General features: G+C 35.7%; 1 protein-coding gene across 1 annotated transcript in view; it reads right to left on the bottom strand.

Moving 5' to 3' along the window:
- The window catches only part of EYS (eyes shut homolog), an 872,029-nt gene that overhangs the window by 767,126 nt on the left and 86,601 nt on the right, over nucleotides 1–18,302 (bottom strand). Inside the window, exons 7-8 of the mRNA XM_056343434.1 lie at nucleotides 2,283–2,387; nucleotides 1,301–1,440 (exon numbers count right to left, since the gene is read on the bottom strand). Of these exons, the coding sequence (XP_056199409.1) occupies nucleotides 1,301–1,440; nucleotides 2,283–2,387 (245 nt within the window). The remainder of the gene's footprint in view (nucleotides 1–1,300; nucleotides 1,441–2,282; nucleotides 2,388–18,302) is intronic.

Here is an 18,302-nt window from a genome sequence, read left to right as displayed (position 1 = left end):
TGTCTGAGGGGTTTTAAGCAAATATTACCGTAAAATGTTTTACTAGCTCCCATCAGCATCCTTGGCACACCATCACTTCCCATCCTAACTAGCTATAATGATTATTGCATCATTATGGTGTTATGCCATGTACAATAAATTTGCACTCGGAATGACACTTTAAATCATAAAAATGTTAAAATTTACCAGATGCTGAACAATTTAAATACAAACCTTTGAGCCAGTGAGAATTTCAGTGTTACATTTCGTATTCATTGGTGAGTGTGTACCCATGGACTTCAAAGTGACATAAATGTTGATTGTTTCTTTGTAAACACATTGTCTGCTCTGCATATTATATTTTTATGGTGAATATATTTCAATAAAAGAATTGATTAAGTCTTTGAAACACTGGTGATCAGTTTGAGTAGCTGTTTGAAAGGGCTATATAACATTGTGTACATAGCTTTTAAAATATCTATCGTAATAAAAAGTGCAATGAGATTTTACTTTATCCCATATCGAAATCACAGTAACTCAAGGGCCTGGTTTTGTTGTCCACCCTGATGTGAATTAATCCTACCTAAACAAGTAATTTAATTGAAAAAGTCACTAAAGGGAAGTGAGAAGGACACAGCAAATACATTACTTAAAGACATCTGGGTACACAATGGATGTTATTCTGGCCTAAGTATTGTTAATGTCTAACTTAAAGATTTCTAGATTACTTTGTATGTACAAAAATCAAATTCATTACTATATTCCGTGAGCATTTAAGAACAACTTGCAAGGAGAATTTTTATTTTTTCTAACTGTATTGTCAGCTCTCATTAAATTGTAGTTAATTTTGCTTTAGTTTTTTTTGTTTTCATTATGATCTTCATTTTTGTTTTTAATAGAAATAAAGCCTTTGTCATTCTTTCTGTGTATTGGTGTAGTACCATCAGCCTTCTCTCTAGTATATTTTAAAGAAATCAGACTTTTCAAGGAACTTTTGATTTAAGTTCCTACAAGTTTCACACCATAGCAGCACCAAATAGGGGACAGAAGGAGACCTCAGTGAGTAAACCTACAAAGAACAAGAAAGGAAGAGATCAGACATTACACTTTGTCAGACACTGACATTACTACTCACATCATGCACTTTCGGGTGTGCATGTTACACAGGAAAGAGAAAGGTTAATAAGAGAATATATCAAAAGTGTGTACTGTGTTTAGGAAACCCATGGGAAATGGGTTCCTTCATCATCAGCTCACTGCTCTTAGAATAACTTGTTTGATTTCTCAAAAACACTGGGGGGAATATATAACTTTATCCTACCTCTGTGTTTCCAATACATGGTGATAAACATGTGTAATTAAATCCATGAGATTTATCCATACACAGTGCTCCTGGGGCACAGCTTATATTGTAGAATAGGCAGGCATCAATATCCAGTTCACATCTTTCACCTTCAAAACCTGCACCACAAAGAGAATGTTTAATCACAGTTCATTCAGAATATTGACATTACTTCTGTTCAGGGTGTTAGCTGTTAACACTATTCCACCAGAGTAATTTGCCAGTTTTATTTGCTAAACAAAGTGAGAAAGTGGAAATCTTCATAAAAATGTTCACTGCATATATTGAGGCATATTTCTATTTTTATGTTGCTATTTCTTACTGTACTGGGTCTGGCTGAGCCCCACAGCAGCCCCCATAGCGCTGTGCTTGTGTTGGTATCAAGAAAGGTGGTGATAACACACCGGGTGTTTGGCTGCTGCTGAGCAGCGCTCACACAGCACCAAGGCTGTCTCTGCCTCTCCAACCTCCCCCCTCTCACCAGTAGGCTGGGGGTGGCAAGATCTTGGGAGGGGACACAGCCAGGACAGCTGACCTGAAGTGACCAACGGGATATTCCATAGCGTATGATGTCTGCTCAGATATAAAAGCTAAGATAAACAGGAGGAATGGGGGTTATTCGTTATTTACAATGTTTGTCTTCCAGAGCAACCACTACACGTACTGAAGCCCTGCTTCCCAGGAAGCAGTCAAACATCACCTGCCGATGAGAAGGAGAGAATGTCTTTTGTTTTGCTTTGCTTCCATGTGTGTGACTTTTGCTATTGCTTCATTAAACTGCCTTTACCCTGACCTACAAGGGTTTTTTAATCTAGTTTTCTCCCCTCCTTGTTCTGCTGAGGAGGAGAGTGATACAGCAGCTTGCCTGGCACCTGGCATCCATCCAAGGTCAAAACCTAAATATTTGGATGACTTTTTCTTTGTTCTGTTTAGAAAATAGAATAAACTTCCAATGACTCACCTATAGGGCAAATGCACTTAAAATGATTTTCATAGTCAACACATGTTCCTCCATTTTCACATGAATTGGAACCACAATTATTAATTTTCACCTCGCAGAATTCCCCTGGATTTAAGAAAAAAAATAATCCTAAAAAATCTAAGAACTAATATCATGTTTTTAAAAAACCACCATGAACCGTATTAGCAATATTGTTAAAAAAAACTATTGCTTTAAATAATCTTTCTGAAATAATGGTTATAATTTAAAGACCTTGTGTAAGTTTCCAGACTCCTTTCTCTCTGTTATTAAAAAAAATAAAAATAACTCAGGGTCTTTAAAAAAAGGTCAAAATGAACCCTTTAGGCATTAAAAAACAATTTTAGATGAGATCAAAATAGGGATACAGAGCTTAAGAGAGAAGATTTTCACTAGAAATAATTACCTGAAATGGAGGTAATACCTTTGCATTTTCCTCTATTTTTTTACTGCTGCATGAGTCAACCCTGATTTCTACTCAAGACTTCTGATTCTATTATGTATATATTTCGTTATGTCGTTTCTGGCTCCATTTTGGCTAGGAAAAAGCTAGTCCACATTTGTCTGAGGTAACCTTTAGTGTCATTCCACTGAACAATTTCTTGCTCATTTAGCTGAAGACTTTTTTTTACCCCAACAGAAAGAAACAATTGAACTTGTAACCAGATAACCGGACAGTTCTAAAAAGGACGAACTGAAGAGAAATGTATCTCTGGCAATGTCATAAGTGTCAATAAGGAAGACTTCAGCTTTACCGTTAGTCTTGGAAAACACGGTGATTTGACAAAAAAGAAAACACATTAAAGTTTTCTCCTTCTTTTTGGTACTGAAAATATAATGAATTCATGTAAAGGTTCTAGAGATTTTCTTTCTTGTTATTGGCTTGCTGTTGTTCCTTTTTCCATTATCATTTTTTGTTTGTTTTTAATTTATTATTTCTACAGCAGGAGTTGAGTAGTTTTTGTTTTCCAATTTTAGAAAAGATAAAGAATAGACAAATGAAAAGTAAAGCAGTCTTTACTGCTGAGAAATCTAGAAGAAGGTGAAGAAGTTTTGACAAGTTTTGAAGAGGAAAATTTCAGAAAAGAAAATAAAGGTAGATTACTGATGTCTTTACCATGGACTTGCTAGTAATCAGTGTTACTTCAGTCAGTGGCTTAGTGGGAAAAAACTGAAAAACTGTACAGGAGAAAAATGTTTGGGAGGGATACAAAAGAAATTGGGAAAATTTCTTTAATCAAACAATATGTTCTATGAAATGTGCCAAATGCTAGTATTCTATTTGAAATTCTTCATATGGAAAAAAAAAAAAGGTATAATTTTGCTTCAAATAATGAAATTATTTTAAAATTTTTAATGAGCTCTCCTTTTGATCTAAAGCCAGAGGCATCAGAACAACAAGAGCTAATAGCATAAAATTTGTGTTTCAGCAAAACATTTCTTCCAATTTCCTTCACTGTAGTCCATTCCTAATACAAAACACTTAAGCTTTGACAAATGTATACTGATTCTTTTTAATATGCTGGAAAGGAGTGTCAAACTGAGACCTAAAACCTGCTTTTTATGGACTTCTATAAATGTAAAGAGGAATATACTTAGTAAGGCCTTAATGCTGTGATTTGTTGGCCGGATATGTCTGTGTTGTGCCAACAGGTGCTGAACCACATGTACAGTCTCATGTATTTAGAGAGAGGTTGGCCAGCATACTGTACAGCCTTTCAGTGTTGATTTTGCTCCTTTATTCCTCAGCCAAAAATAGCACAGTATTAACATATCAATTTTTCAAAAGCCATGAATATATTTTACTGTAAGTTATGAAGCTTACTGAGTTATAAATACTTGTTTAAACTATATTATTACTGTAAAATTTAAATAATACAGAAAATAGGAAATTTGATACTTCTGTTTATTATTCTAATATAATATGTAATGTTACACGTGCAACTATGGAGAATTTGACCTTCCATTTACAAGACTCACTTTGTATTGATACTAAAGGTAACTATATATATTTGTATCTCTGGGGAGTTACCATCATAATTAATACTTTTAGAAAGGCACGCCATGAACCAGGACAAGAGTTATTAACTGTAGCTTTCTATAATGTTTGTTGACAAAAAAAAAACTAAAAAAAAAAATACATATTTCATTTGTAAAATCAACTGAACTGATTTGCTACACAACCCTACGCAATGCTACAGGCTTGGGGAAGAGAAAAGGACCTGGGGGTGCTGGCTGACAGCTGGCTGATATGAGCCAGCAGTGTGCCCAGGTGGCCAAGAAGGCCAGGAGCATCCTGGCTGGTATCCAAAACAGTGTGGCCAGCAGGATATGGGAGGCGATAGTCCTCCTGTACTCAGCACTGGTGAGGCCGCACCTCAAATCCTGTGTTCAGGTTTGGGCCCCTCACTACAAAAAAGACACTGAGGTGCTGGAGTGTGTCCAGAGAAGGGCAGTGAAGCTGGTGAAGGCTCTGGAGCACAAGACTTATGAGGAGCAGCTGAGGGAACTGTATTTGTTTAGCCTGGAGAAAAGGAGTCTCAGGAAGGACCTAATTGCTCTCTACAACTGCCTGAAAGGAGGCTGTAGGCAGGTGGGGGTAGGTCTCTTCTCCCAGGTAACAAGTGACATAGGAGAGGAAATGGCCTCAAGTTGCACCAGGGGAGCTTTAGGTTGGGTATTAGGAAAAATTTATTCACTGAGGCATTGGAACAGGCTGCCCATGGAGGTGGTGGAATCACCATCCCTGAAAATGTTTAAAAAATACGTAGAAGTGTTTTTTAGAGTCATGGTTTAGTGATGGACTCGGCAGTCCTGGTTTAATGGTTGGACTTGATGATCTCAAAGGTCTTTTCCAACCTAAAGGATTATATGATTCTATGAATGTAATGAAGAAGTTGCTATCTCCTAGAAAATGAGAGGGTTTTCTCCTTTTTTTCTTAATGAGTTCTGGAAAGAAAATGGTGGGGGGTAGGGGTGGGGGGTGAAGCTGGAAATAAACTTCATCTTAGTATGTATTTTGGGTCCATTTTTTTATATTTATTCATAAGGGTGGAATTGTCTTGTCCAAGAAACCCTTAAGAGAAAATATTAGTGCAATCGAACAGGCTTCAAGAATTATTTTGCTATAAATCTGAAATTCTTATAGTGGCTGTATCCTTTAAGCAAATTCTAAAACTTTTCCCTGCAACAATGGGGTGAAGAGAATCTAGTAACTCTGAACTGTTATAAAAATTATTAGAATCTGAATACTGCTGAGAAATGCATAATTTATGATATTAAGATCTGATTAAGTGTTAAATGGATGTCAGGAGAGATCTCCATAGTAATCCACTTTAGCTTTTAATGAGTAATTATGACTTCATAGTGAGTGAGGGTTGAATAATTGAGAAAAGCAATACTTAGAGAACTCAAGCAAGATTTCTGTGTGCAATTAAGCATGTTATTCTTCTATCAGGAATAAATTCAACAGGTACAGGAACAAAGGAAAAAATAAATTATACAACATTAGAGTGAGGGGAAATAATTTGATTAAAGAGTTTACTGTTGTACTGTTTCTTTTTTATTGTGACCTTATGCATTTTTTACCTAAAAACGTATTCTTACAAGTTAAATTGTTCAATTACAAATTCTATGCCCAAGATGTCAGTGAAATAAAGTTTCACCACGAGCAGGTACAAACTGAGTTTATGCATGAACATCACAAAATATTTTTTTACTGCAGGTGTGACCAAGCACTAGAACAGGTTGCCCAGAGAGGTGGTGGAGTCTCCATCCTTGGAGGTATTGAAAAGCCGTCTGGACATGCTCCTGGGCAACCAGCTCTAGGGCACTCTGCTTGAGCAAGGGAGTCGGACAAAGTGACCTCTAGAGGTCCTTTCAACCTCAACTATTCTGTGATACTATGGTTCTATGATTCATAAAATCATAGAATATCTCAAGTTGGAAGGGACCCATAAAGACCATCAAGTCCAACTCCTTGCTTCTCACAGGACTACCTAAAAATAAACCATATGACTAATAGCATTGTCCAGACAGTTCTCGAACTCTGACAGGCTTGGTACTCCGACCATTTCCCTGGGCAGCCTGTTCCAGTGACCAATCACCCTCTCAGTGAATAATCTTTTCCTAATGTCCAGTCTGAACTTCCGCTGACGCAGCTTCATTTTATTTCCTCGTGTCCTATTGTTGGTTATCAGGAAGAGGAGATCAACACTTGCCATTCCACTGCCCTCTCTTGAAGAAATTGTAAACTGTGATGAGGTCACCCCTCAGCCTTCTCCAATCTGAACAAACCAAATGACCTCAGCTGCTGCTTGTAAGTCTTGCCCTTCAGGTCTTTCACCACCTTGGCTGCCCTCTTATGGACACACTCTAATAGTCTGATGTCTTCTTATACTGAGGTGCCCAATATTGCACACGATACTAGAGGTGGAGTTGTACCAGTGCAATGCAGAGTGGGACAATCACTGTTGTCAACCAGCCAGCTGTGTTGTGCTCGATGCACCCCATGACACAGCTGGCCCTTTTTGTCACCAGGGCACACTGTTAAATCATATTCAACTTGCAATCAACCCAGACCCCCAGATCTCTTTTCAAAGGGCTTCTCTGCAGTCTCTTGTCCCTTAGTTTGTACATATAACCATCACTGCCTTGTCCCAGGAGGAGAATTTGGGAATTCTGTACATTTCAGTTCTTGAAGATATAGTTGTCATTTAAGTTTTTTCTCGCTAAGGACCTCACCAGCTTACTATGACATTTCAAAGATGATAGTGACCTGAAAATGGGATTGTTCAGCACCCTTTGGCACGCCTTTTCTGGTCCCATGGACATTACTCCTAATAGTGTCTTCCTCTACTGTGGGTAATGCTACATTCCCAGACTTTGTCTTCTGCTAGGCTCAAGGAACTGGAAATCACCTGAGCACACACCTGTGAATACTGAGGCATAAAAAAGAATTTACTTTACATTGTACATAATGCCCCATTGAGGAGAGGGCCCTTATTTTCTTGCTAGTTTTATCTCCATCTGAGCTTTAGCTTTTCTAACTCCATCCATGCACACTCAGGTAAGGTCTCTATATTCTTCTCAAGCAGGTCATCCCACTTCCATATTCCATGTACTATGGCATGAGGTATTTACATTAGCATACCAAACACTAAAGAATGTACTGTGCTTTTCATGTGTGTTTGTTAGCTTGTAATCCATGATGCTCTAAAGCAGCTACATAGTTCTGGGTTTGGTACCAGCCAGCTAAGAAACAGAGAAACTAGCATACTTATGACTGTACCTGATTATAAACTTGCCAGTGCATTTAAACAAGTGATACAAGATAAACAAATCCAGGTGATAGTCATCTAAGGATTTGAAAGGGACTAAAATACGACACTGCTGAAGTACCATCAGTGGCGTGTGACCAATCATTTAAATTGACTTTGGGACCAGAAGGAAAGGTGGCAAATACAATACAAATTCTAATAGGAAGCATGATGAGTTTTACCATGTAGCCCTGCAGTGCAATATTGCCACTGCTGGCTTTAGGCCATGAGCTTTGCACTGAATTCGTGAGGATTTAGGACTGAGGCTCATCAGGCTTGGTCTGTTCTTCCTGCAGTGATGTTTTACTTTGCTGTGACAAGTGTGACAGCAGTTTTTTCTTCTAATTTGCTTTACTTTTGTTTATCTTTGTATGCTACAACCATAGTTTTATGTAGATAGCAGTAACAAGTAGTTATTCTGTGTAGGATGACATTTTCAACTCTAGTGCAATGCTGCAAAGAAAGACAGGGCTTGTACAATAGCAGAGGCCTTGAGAAGTGGAGACACAGGATGTGATGTGAGGAGCACAGGCATGTGATGATAAGAGATGGGGTATAGTTTTAGCACTGGAGACCCCATAGTTATAAACAACTCACCAGTGGTCAGTTAAAGAATGCAGACCTGGCGCTGGAAAAAAAATCATCTTAAGGGTAAGAAAAAGAAAAAATAAATGGTATTTAATATATGTTAGAGCTACCATAAAAAGTAAATTCAGATACAAAAGTGCAGCCCAATGAAGAAAAGGTGTAAAAGCATTTTAGCAGACGTAGAGAAATTACTCCAAGTAAATCCTAGAGGGATGAAGAAGAAACCACAAATATGAACATCATATTCCTTCCTGTGAAGGGCTGTGGATTCTGTAATACTGCCCCCAACAACACCACTGTGAAACCACTGACCTTAAGACCCAGAGGAGGAGGGAAAAGGGTGAGTATAATGTCATAAAAAAGACAGAAACTAAAAATTGTGGGAGTCCCAATTTAAATTGCATTTCTATTCATTTTCTGTAGTGATTAGATCAGACCTAATAATTAGTATATATTTAACTTCTATGTTATATTACCGGTACATTCGTGGCTTTACCTGTATATAAGGTGTGCTTCTCCCTTGCCCATAACCAAGATTTTGAGCATAACAGAATCAGAGATGTATGTACCAGTAAGTCTGATTTTACCAAATTACTTTCTGAAGGTTGTTATAAAGAATATAACACCATGTTGCCTTTCATATTGCAGAGTGCAGAAAAGTAAACACTTCTAATAAGAGTGTTTCATTTTTAATTGACCCAAACATTTTAAGCCCTGAAATCAGAATTTGCATTCTTTAGGACTGTAGCTGTGCTTGTAGTTAGTAGAGATATTTTTAGTTTTATATGAACTGCTTTGGTCTATTTTTGCACTTCTGCTCTCAATTTAATATTATCACTTCTTTTTGCAGAAACTATGTAAGAGCAACCAGTGTGCTAATAAAGAGTACATAAAGAAAATCTACACTAAGCATTTCTAATTCCTTATTTTATATGGCAACAAGGTTATCAAACAAAGTATATTACATGGCCTAACACTTTTCTTCAGTGCACAAGTACTGGAACTACATCATAATTCTGGTTTTGTTTTGTTTGTTGTTTTTTTTTTTCTTTCTCTAAAATGAAAGTAATTACAGCAAATTACGACTTAAGAGTATATTTTTCTATTTTCCGTTTTTGAATGTGGTTATGACACCCAATTAGATTTAATGCATATATGCACACATATGCATACACAAACATACACACAGACCCATTACTCTTTGACCCTTTAAACCAAGAAGCTAGGAGGAAAATAAAAAAAAATATTCTTTGGCAAGGCATGGGCAGTTAAGATTCAGCTCCTGAAATGTGGCCCTTTACATCCATGATATTGCATTTACAGGCCATTAAAACCTCTTAATTTTGAAGTGTGGTTTGTTTCATCTTGAACTCTATGTCCAAAATAGGTCAGATTATTGGAGTCTTTAAAATTCTCAATTATTTCCACAGAACCTGCAGAGCACAGAGTGACAAGCCTTGTATGAACATTTACATTGTAGGCAGTAGCCATGATTTATCCACTTCCAGGAACTTTACATTTAATTATTTCAAAAGAAAATAAATCCACTTACAGCAATCTTTATTGGACCCACCAGAAGTTGGAAAATAGGTTTTCTGAATATTTCCTCATTTTTATTTGGAGTTGTGTAGAACTGTGCAGTTAATATATCCTTATTATAGCCTACATGAAAAATCTGTCTTTAATAAAGTAGTTATCAGAAATAGTAAAATGAAGAATTATTTAAGATTAACATACATAGTTTTTCAGTCCTTTTAAAATAAAATTTAATTGTATATGGATAAAAAAATATCATCTTGACTCTAAAACTAAACTTAAAAAACAGGAACAGATAATTCATCCTGTTGGTGGAGAGATTTTTTCTATAGGTGGGTTGAGATGCTTACAACTGGATAAATTCCACTGTTGATGGAACCTGTTTAGTCTAAATTTTTACGTTTTAGATTGCTAAAGATACATCATACCAAATCAGTTCATTCATTGACTATCACTTCCTCTATCCCAATATTTAATAAAAATAATAATAAAATAAAAAGAATCCCACAGTTATCTGAAATGGCAGTTGGCTTGAGAATGCCCATATTTATCTATAGTAGTAGTTAGAAAAAAACCTAGGAATATTATTTTTATCAAAATTTGCAGGTTTAATGATAATTTCTCACTTAATTCCAAAATTTTTTATATCTCCATTTTAGTATGGTGTTTCACAAATCCCTGTAAAGATGACTAATTCTTCTGAGAGGAAGGGATTCTAGAAGGTAAACTCCAGGTAAACCCTCCTCACAAATGTGATATTCATAATTTTCTAATGACACAGCTTTTCTAATTAAGATCTAAAGGGAATAATTTCCATTAATTCCTGAAAAACAAGAATTTATTGGGGTTGGAGATAACAGTTCTGAGATTAGAACTCATCATTTACTAAATTTGATTGGGTGAAAGATAGGCACATTTACACCACACAGTGGACCAATGTTCTAGACAGCTATTTCTCTTCTGAGAAAAGCAACATAACCTTTTTAACATAGTGGTACATGTCCCAGTAAGTGAGACTAGCCAAAGTAAAACACTTAAGTTCACTAAATACTGTCCCAGCTTCATAGACTAAGGGGATCCAAACTTTAATACAAACATTTTCCAGTTCAAGTGAACATGAGTATGCTTATTCTCAAATTTCACAGCTAACATTTTTTTCATTTACATGGAAGTGGATATAAAACTCTGAAAAGATCAAAACAACTTCCATTGTCACGATCAGCTTATGACTTAACCCCATTGTCAACTGCTGCCATGAATTACAGACACGGACACATAGTCTCAAATGTTAAATATGCAGTTGAAGTTTCTCCTTCTCCTTGTTTAGAATGAAAGGAATCATTCAAGGACTTTTAGGAATAGTCCTCGCTGAAAGTTTATCTCTGACTGTTGTTTTAGCACAGAGTCTTTTAGCTGAGCTACTTTTTTTACAGAATGTCTTTAAATTTGTTTGAGATGTATTTTATTAACCTTGGCTCTTAAATGAACTCATTATTCTGGAACATACAATCTGACTTTTTACCATCTAATAGATTATCTGTCCTTTCTCTTAGGTTCCTCCAGGATTTAGCTAGAAACCTGACCTTAAAGATTCAGCCCTTGGCAATGTCTTTTGTAGACATCTCTTTCAAATAGTCTCTTACTTTGTTGTCCGGGGATTGTTTGTTTGTTTTGTTGCCAGTCAACATGCCCTTCATATGTCTCACTAAAAAAAAATAAATATGGTTCATAAAAACACCCCAGGATACTAGAAGAATATTCAAAACATTTTTCATGCCTGAACAGAGAAATTTCCTCTAGAATTATACCCTTTCACTCTTTAGAACTATTCCTTGTCTGAAGAGTATCAGTCAATCATCACATGTGAAATATGAAGAAATCCAGCAAAACCACTCACAGAGCCACTCAAAGAGAGAGGGAACCTTTGAGAATGTGCATGATACCTGGCCTGGGTAAACACCACCATCCTTGCAGGTTCCTCTGGCCTTTGGAAGAGGCATCAATGACAGACATGGAGTTCCAGAAAAGTGATGGGTTTTTAATAATTTTACAAAAAAAATCCTTGACAAATTGACTCTAATTAATTAGATACAAGAATTGATATACAAGGATTAACAGGATGAGATGGGCTATAAACTTGGAGTAAAGATGAATGTCAGTGTACTGGGATGGTAGCCAAAATGTGGGGGGTGCCACAAAGACTGATCATACAATCATAGAATAGTTTGGGCTGGAATGAACCTTTAAAGGTCACCTAGATCAGGTTGCTAAGAGCCCTGCTGAGTTTGAAAGCTTGAATGTTTCCAAGGATGGGGTATCTACCACCTCTCTGGGCAACCTGTTCCAGTGTTTCGCAACTCTAATAATAAAAAATACCTCCCTTATATCTAGTCTAAATCTACCCTCTTTTAGTTTGAACCCATTATCCCTTGTCCTATTGCTATGAGTCCTGCTAAAAAGTCTCTTCCCATCTTTCTTATATACCCCCTTTAAGTACTGAAAGACTTCAATGAGGTGTGCCCAGAGCCTTCTCTTCTCTAGGCTGAACAACTGCAACTTACTCAGCCAGTCTTCATAGGAGAGGTGTTCCATCTCTCTAATAATTTTTGTGGCCCTCCTCTGGACCTGCTCTAACAGGTCTATGTCTTTCCTGTGATGAGGGCTCCAGAGATAGATGCAATACTCGAACTGATATTAGTTTTAATGTTATTAATGATCTGGCAAATAAAGTAAACAAAAATTTAATCACATATAGAGTTTATACTAAATTGTTGGCAAATACAGAGGAGAAAGGTATAATACAAAGAGATATAAAGAAGTCAAATAGTTTGAAGGAACATGTTTTAGAAGTGAGATATGTCTCAGGAAATGGAAATTGAAGCAAGTATATTTCAGAAAAAGAGAATTAAACCTGAGCTATTCAGAGAAAGAGTCCCAGAATGAAGACCAAAGTATAGAAGTTGTTGCTGAATGTAAGTTTCCAATGTAATACACGTTAAAAAGCAAGCGGATAGGTGCATATGAAGATGGTTTATGCCACAGGAAAAAACATAAATCAGTAACAGATATCAGTAACATAGGTGAATCTATGCTTTAAGTCTGTCACATAATAGTATTGTATACAGTATTTCAACAGAATGTATTTTTCTTTTTTTTTGTGATATCTTTTTTAGCAGGAACAACTACTGAACATAAAGGTTGAGGAACAGCGTAAGAAAGTCTTGAAGATTTAGTTCATGTGTTAGCATAATTCTAGCTTCAGTGGAGATACAGTGGACTGTGTTAGCTAATTGTGTGGTATATTGTGTCAGAAAAAGTAAGCAATACATGGTTAAACATAATTATCCATACTTTAAAGAGGAAAGTTAATATTCAGGTTGCTATATAAAACTGTGGTGGATTGGTTTAGTTGAATGTAGTAAAACAAGCAACTGTTTTTCTTAGTCATGTTTTCTACACAGTTCCATTCATGATAACTTCTTCAGAAACACTAAATCTTAACTTGAATGCTTGCACTATACAGAAAGACTTCAGGAGCTAAAAGATGTAAGATTAAAGCCTTCTAAAGAAAGAGAGCTACAAAGGTCAGCCGCGAAACAGCTACTAAGTCTACCTGATAGTGTTCACCTCTTCAATGCATTTTCTATTTTTAAACATCTACACTATATTTACATCTATGCTACGTATTTTATTATGTTTTAAATGCGTTGGTGTGATAGGTGATTTTATAGTGCTGTAGACAATTTCTGTGCTTAGGTAAGATCTGGAATGCTGTACTTGGCTGAGCTAATCAACACAGGCTCAGCTGAGAAGCAGAAATGTCTCAAGTTACTATGGATCATTAACTTTTTAAACCATTTCAAACAACTTGTTCTGAAGGCTTTTTGACTGAATTTACATAAAAGGCATACTTACCTTCTGTCTCTTATTGATGATTTGATGATATTTTTTGGAGGTAATATATAATATTTGAATGTATGCTATCTCTCAGCTGCCTCTCAGAATGCTTAAAGAAAGCTGCTAATTCCTAGTTTCTCTTGTCACTTGCAGCAGATTTATACATTGGGTAACGAGAATGAATAATGCACTGGTGTTCTCCATGAGAGGCTTATGAAACTATCCATGGAAAAAAGACCTTAGATTCTTTATAGATTTTACTCTGAATGAGTAAAAAGGAAAATATAGACAATGATAGCTGTAAAGCCAGAAGCGACAGACAACCTAAAGCGAATCAGCAGTTTTGGAAACTCCATGACCTTAAATTTGGGAGTTAATTGCCTTAATTAAATGAGCCATGGTAGGCTGCTAGAAAGTGGAAAGCAGAAGAAAGTGGTAGAGATGTTTATTTTGTATACACCTGACTTTGAGGACAGACTTCCATGTAAACACATTGTGATTAGGAAACACTCCCACTATGTCTCAGAAACTGATACTTTTAAAATATCAGTCAGTGATGTAGAACTCTGGTCGGAGTGCTGGTCTAAAAGTTCCAGAAAGTAAAACATCAAGGGCTTTGTATTTTGCATTAAAAAAAAAAAAAAAAAAAACCAAAACCAACCAACCAACAACAACAACAACAACAAAAAAACCCAAAACAAAACCAACAACAATACCAACCAAACAAAAAAAACCACCAAAACTTTGACAGAGGTGGGGAAAGTAATTTTTGGAGTTCAAGAGCAGATGTAGCCAACTACCGTATTTCATATACCAAGTTTTAAGCCTGTCTTTCTGTTGAGAACTTTATTAATTATTAGCAATCCATAGACATTGACACTATATATGCTTCTTAACTACAGCATCTTTAAGTTAACCATGTAATATAGAACTATTCTTGATGGACAAAAATGCTATCAAAATTCTTTCTTATTCATATGGGCCATATATATTCACTGTACAGTGACTTAAACCAGAATCTCAAATACTAAGAAATATGAATATGTTAATAAATATCCCCATGCATTGGGAACGTTTTGTTCCATTTTAAAAGTAGCCAAAACTTAAATACTGATATTACATTTCTCTTTGAAATATTAGGTAAAAAAATTTAACAGTCTTTTGTCTTTCCATGCAGTTGCTGCATGCCAAAAAAAATAAGAAAAAAAAAAAAAAAGTATTTCCAGCATGAAAGTTTCAGCAGTCTTAATATTTCTGGTGGAAATAGAGACCTAAGAAAAATTGTTGACTTAAAAGGTGGCAGTCTGCTTGGAGTTCTCACAATAATGATACTACATCAGACATCAGCCCTTGCTCAGTGTTCTAGATTTTATCTGTTTCAAATTAAATATTATGCTAATATGGTTTCATGTGTTTTTATTTTTTGATGCTTACTTCTCTATCCTTTTGTCTCGAATACTACAGTAGAATGCCCAGGATGAAGTGAAACTGTTGTGTTTTTGTGTAATTCAGCTTGCTAGGTTTTTAGGTGAGAGGTCTTTGTAAGGATCCTTGCCCTAGCTAGAACCATTTGTCTTTCCCCTTAACTAATGCTATTTAGCCACACCTTCTAAAAGGCACCTTAAACAGCAGTAAAGATTTCCAGACATCTGCTGGAGAGTATTAGTGATTGAATTACTTTGGTTGTTACTTTTGCTTTCTGACAGTTATCACTGAAAGTTCTTTAACAGAAAATTTAATCCTCTGCAAAGCAGCTAGCTGGTCCTTTTTTCTTTTTTTAATAAAGATAACTATTCCAAATTCCTCTAGTAATACTTAACAGGTGACTTCTTTTATTCCATTATTTCAGTCCATTGCCATTGATGTTTGGAATCTGTGTGCACTAATACTTTCTCTTTCAAAGGTGACAAAAATAATAACACATTAAGTGCAATGAACAAAGCTTAAAATGACAGCAGAGACATAAACTGCTGTGTAATTCCAGTGCCACTCCCGTGATATAGGGACCTCCCATGATGCTATAAAAATTCCTTTATCAGCTCACCTTTAGTGCAGTGAATAGAGCAGTGGAAGAAATTTTATTGCTCTTTTTACCTGTTTGAGTTTTGAGACTTATAAGACTTCCACTGTACTTCAACACAAAATAGAGACCTTCCCTAAATATTCTGGGGATGGCTGAACACCTGTCTGCTAAGAGGAAGTAGTGAATTAATTCCTCATTTTGATTTCCATATGTGCACAGCTTTTGCTTTACCTATTACATTGTTTTTATCTCAACCTTTGTAATTTTTCATACTTTTGCTGTTCCAGTTCTCTCCCCCATCCCACTATGAGAGAGTAATCGACAAGCTGTGTGGGGCTTAGCTGCCCACCAGGGTTAAAACATGTCACCACTGTATTCTGGAGTACAAAAAAAATTTAAATGTGGATTTGACCAGAGAGAGGGCTTAAATTAGGCCATGTCATTGTTTTGTTCACTAGTATAAATGTTGTCTTAACTAGATTGTGAAAGATATAGGAACTCTTGTACCCTATATCTTCTCTTGGACATTAGCTATTACGTCACCAGAATACTTTCTACAGAACACTGTTTCAAATCACCTACATAGTTCAATAGTGCAATCTTCATCCAAGTCTGTTTACATTCATTTTGCATGTACCTGTAAAAACTAGCAGCCCTGTCTCAACTCAATAAAACAGTAAAAGAAAGAGAAAGGAGTCTGAAGATGAGGAAAAAATATGCAATTGAAGTACTACTTTAAGTTCTGGTTGGTGAGTTTGCTTGGGGTGCATTTAATTTTGGCATCAGTAACATGATTTTAATTAAAGGACTTTTCTATGAACTAAATAAGGTGTCTAACATGGCCAATCAATTCTTGCCAATATGATTGCTCTACACACAAGGAAAGATAGTAATTAATTAGAGGAAGCTTCTTCAAGGACAGTTGCTCTACTGTGCAAAACCTGAGAAACGGCTGGCATGGACTATTTCATTTCAATGTCATAAGCCATATTACTTACATGCACTGTTGTAGATGCAAAGGTTTTTATCCACTTTCAGACAAGAGAAAAAGCAAGAGGAAAATGAAGAACTAACTGTAGAAGGAAACTGAAGGCTCAAAAGTCATGCCATTGATTTACAAACGTAACCATATTTTATAACCTTTTTACTCTCTCCTTTATGCATTTAAACCAAATGCATATTTTTTGAGTCAGCTATCCAAAATGTATAAGCAGAAATAAGAAATATAGTTTAAAATTACATGTACGTATATATGTTAAGCTTCTACAAGGTTTCATTAAAAAGTATGAAAACAAAATTAAATGTTTTTCTTACTTTTTAAAACAAAGTTCTGCTTTTCATAGCTGAGAGTGTTCCATTATGTCATACTTTGTTTTCCCCAAGATAAGTCTACTCCAAATATGATTTAAATGTTAATGCAAAGGCTGCAGCTGTAGTGTTTATAATTTATAAACATAATTAATAACAATTAGATGTGAAACTGTAATAGCCTTTCTGGTTGCAGATGCTATTTAATTCAGAGTCAAGTAAACATGCCAAAATTGCCACTGCATTGTCCTTCCCTCTCTCCCTTCCCAAACACATAAATGAAACAATAAACAGGTATAAATTAAAAATGCTGTGGAACAAGCATGAAGTAACTGAATCTAAAATTAGAAAGAATTAAAAAAAATAATCTATTACAATATGAAGAAGCTCTTACAATGAGATCCCACTAAGGAAAGAATCTAGACCTTATCATAAGATGTCCCTGAACACTGAAGTCAATCCCACTTAAACTCAGTCATAACTCAGTGTTTAGAAAGGTTAGATTTTATTAAATACATACATTTATTGCCATTTACTATGGCCTGTCAGGCTTTTGTTTCATGATTATGTTGTACAGTAGAGACCTTACTATTATATCAAAAAACTTTAAGTACTGTGGTCAAATGTTACTTTTATTAACAAACCCATATTTTTAGTTTTCACACCAATAAAAATAACCCAAGATTAGACTGAAAAAAGAAAACTGTACAGGTGGTAAGGTGCAAGTGAAAAGAGAGATTGATAGTTACAGCTTTCTGGGATATGACTCTATGATTTCTTTTTCAGGGTTAGTAGATTTACAGTCTGTTTCCTGCTTGTGTATTACAAGCATTTCTTTAGACTAATTTAATTTTTGTACTTCAGGCAATAGATATTAATTTTCTGTCTTTGAATTGGTTATTTTTAAAAATCCTTTAATCTTTTTGGTACTTATCTTCAAATTGATATGCATATGGCTAATATATGTTTCCTTAATGTTACCTAAAACGGCAGTGAATCATATTCAATACTTCTTTTTCAATGCCCCCTCTAACCAAAGATTACTGAAAGATTGTAGAGTCCAGCTTACATAGGCTTCTATTAAAAAGGGTAAGGATGGGGGACAAAATAGAAATTGTTTTTGTTGTCAGCTAAAACTCAATGTGGTTAATCAAAACTATTTTACCAGGCTTCTTTTGTAGCCAATTGAAACAGAACGACTCCTGAAGTAAGTGTCAACCACTAACAAAAATCTAGCACAGGTAGTCTTCATTCCCCCCTGAAAACACTCACTGACAATACATAGAGCCTTGAAGACTTGTTTACTAGGACTTTGTACTTTAGACTTCTAAA

Source organism: Falco biarmicus, chromosome 6 (assembly GCF_023638135.1).
Source record: "Falco biarmicus isolate bFalBia1 chromosome 6, bFalBia1.pri, whole genome shotgun sequence".
NCBI lineage: Eukaryota > Metazoa > Chordata > Aves > Falconiformes > Falconidae > Falco > Falco biarmicus.
This window is presented reverse-complemented; position numbering and strand designations above follow the sequence as displayed.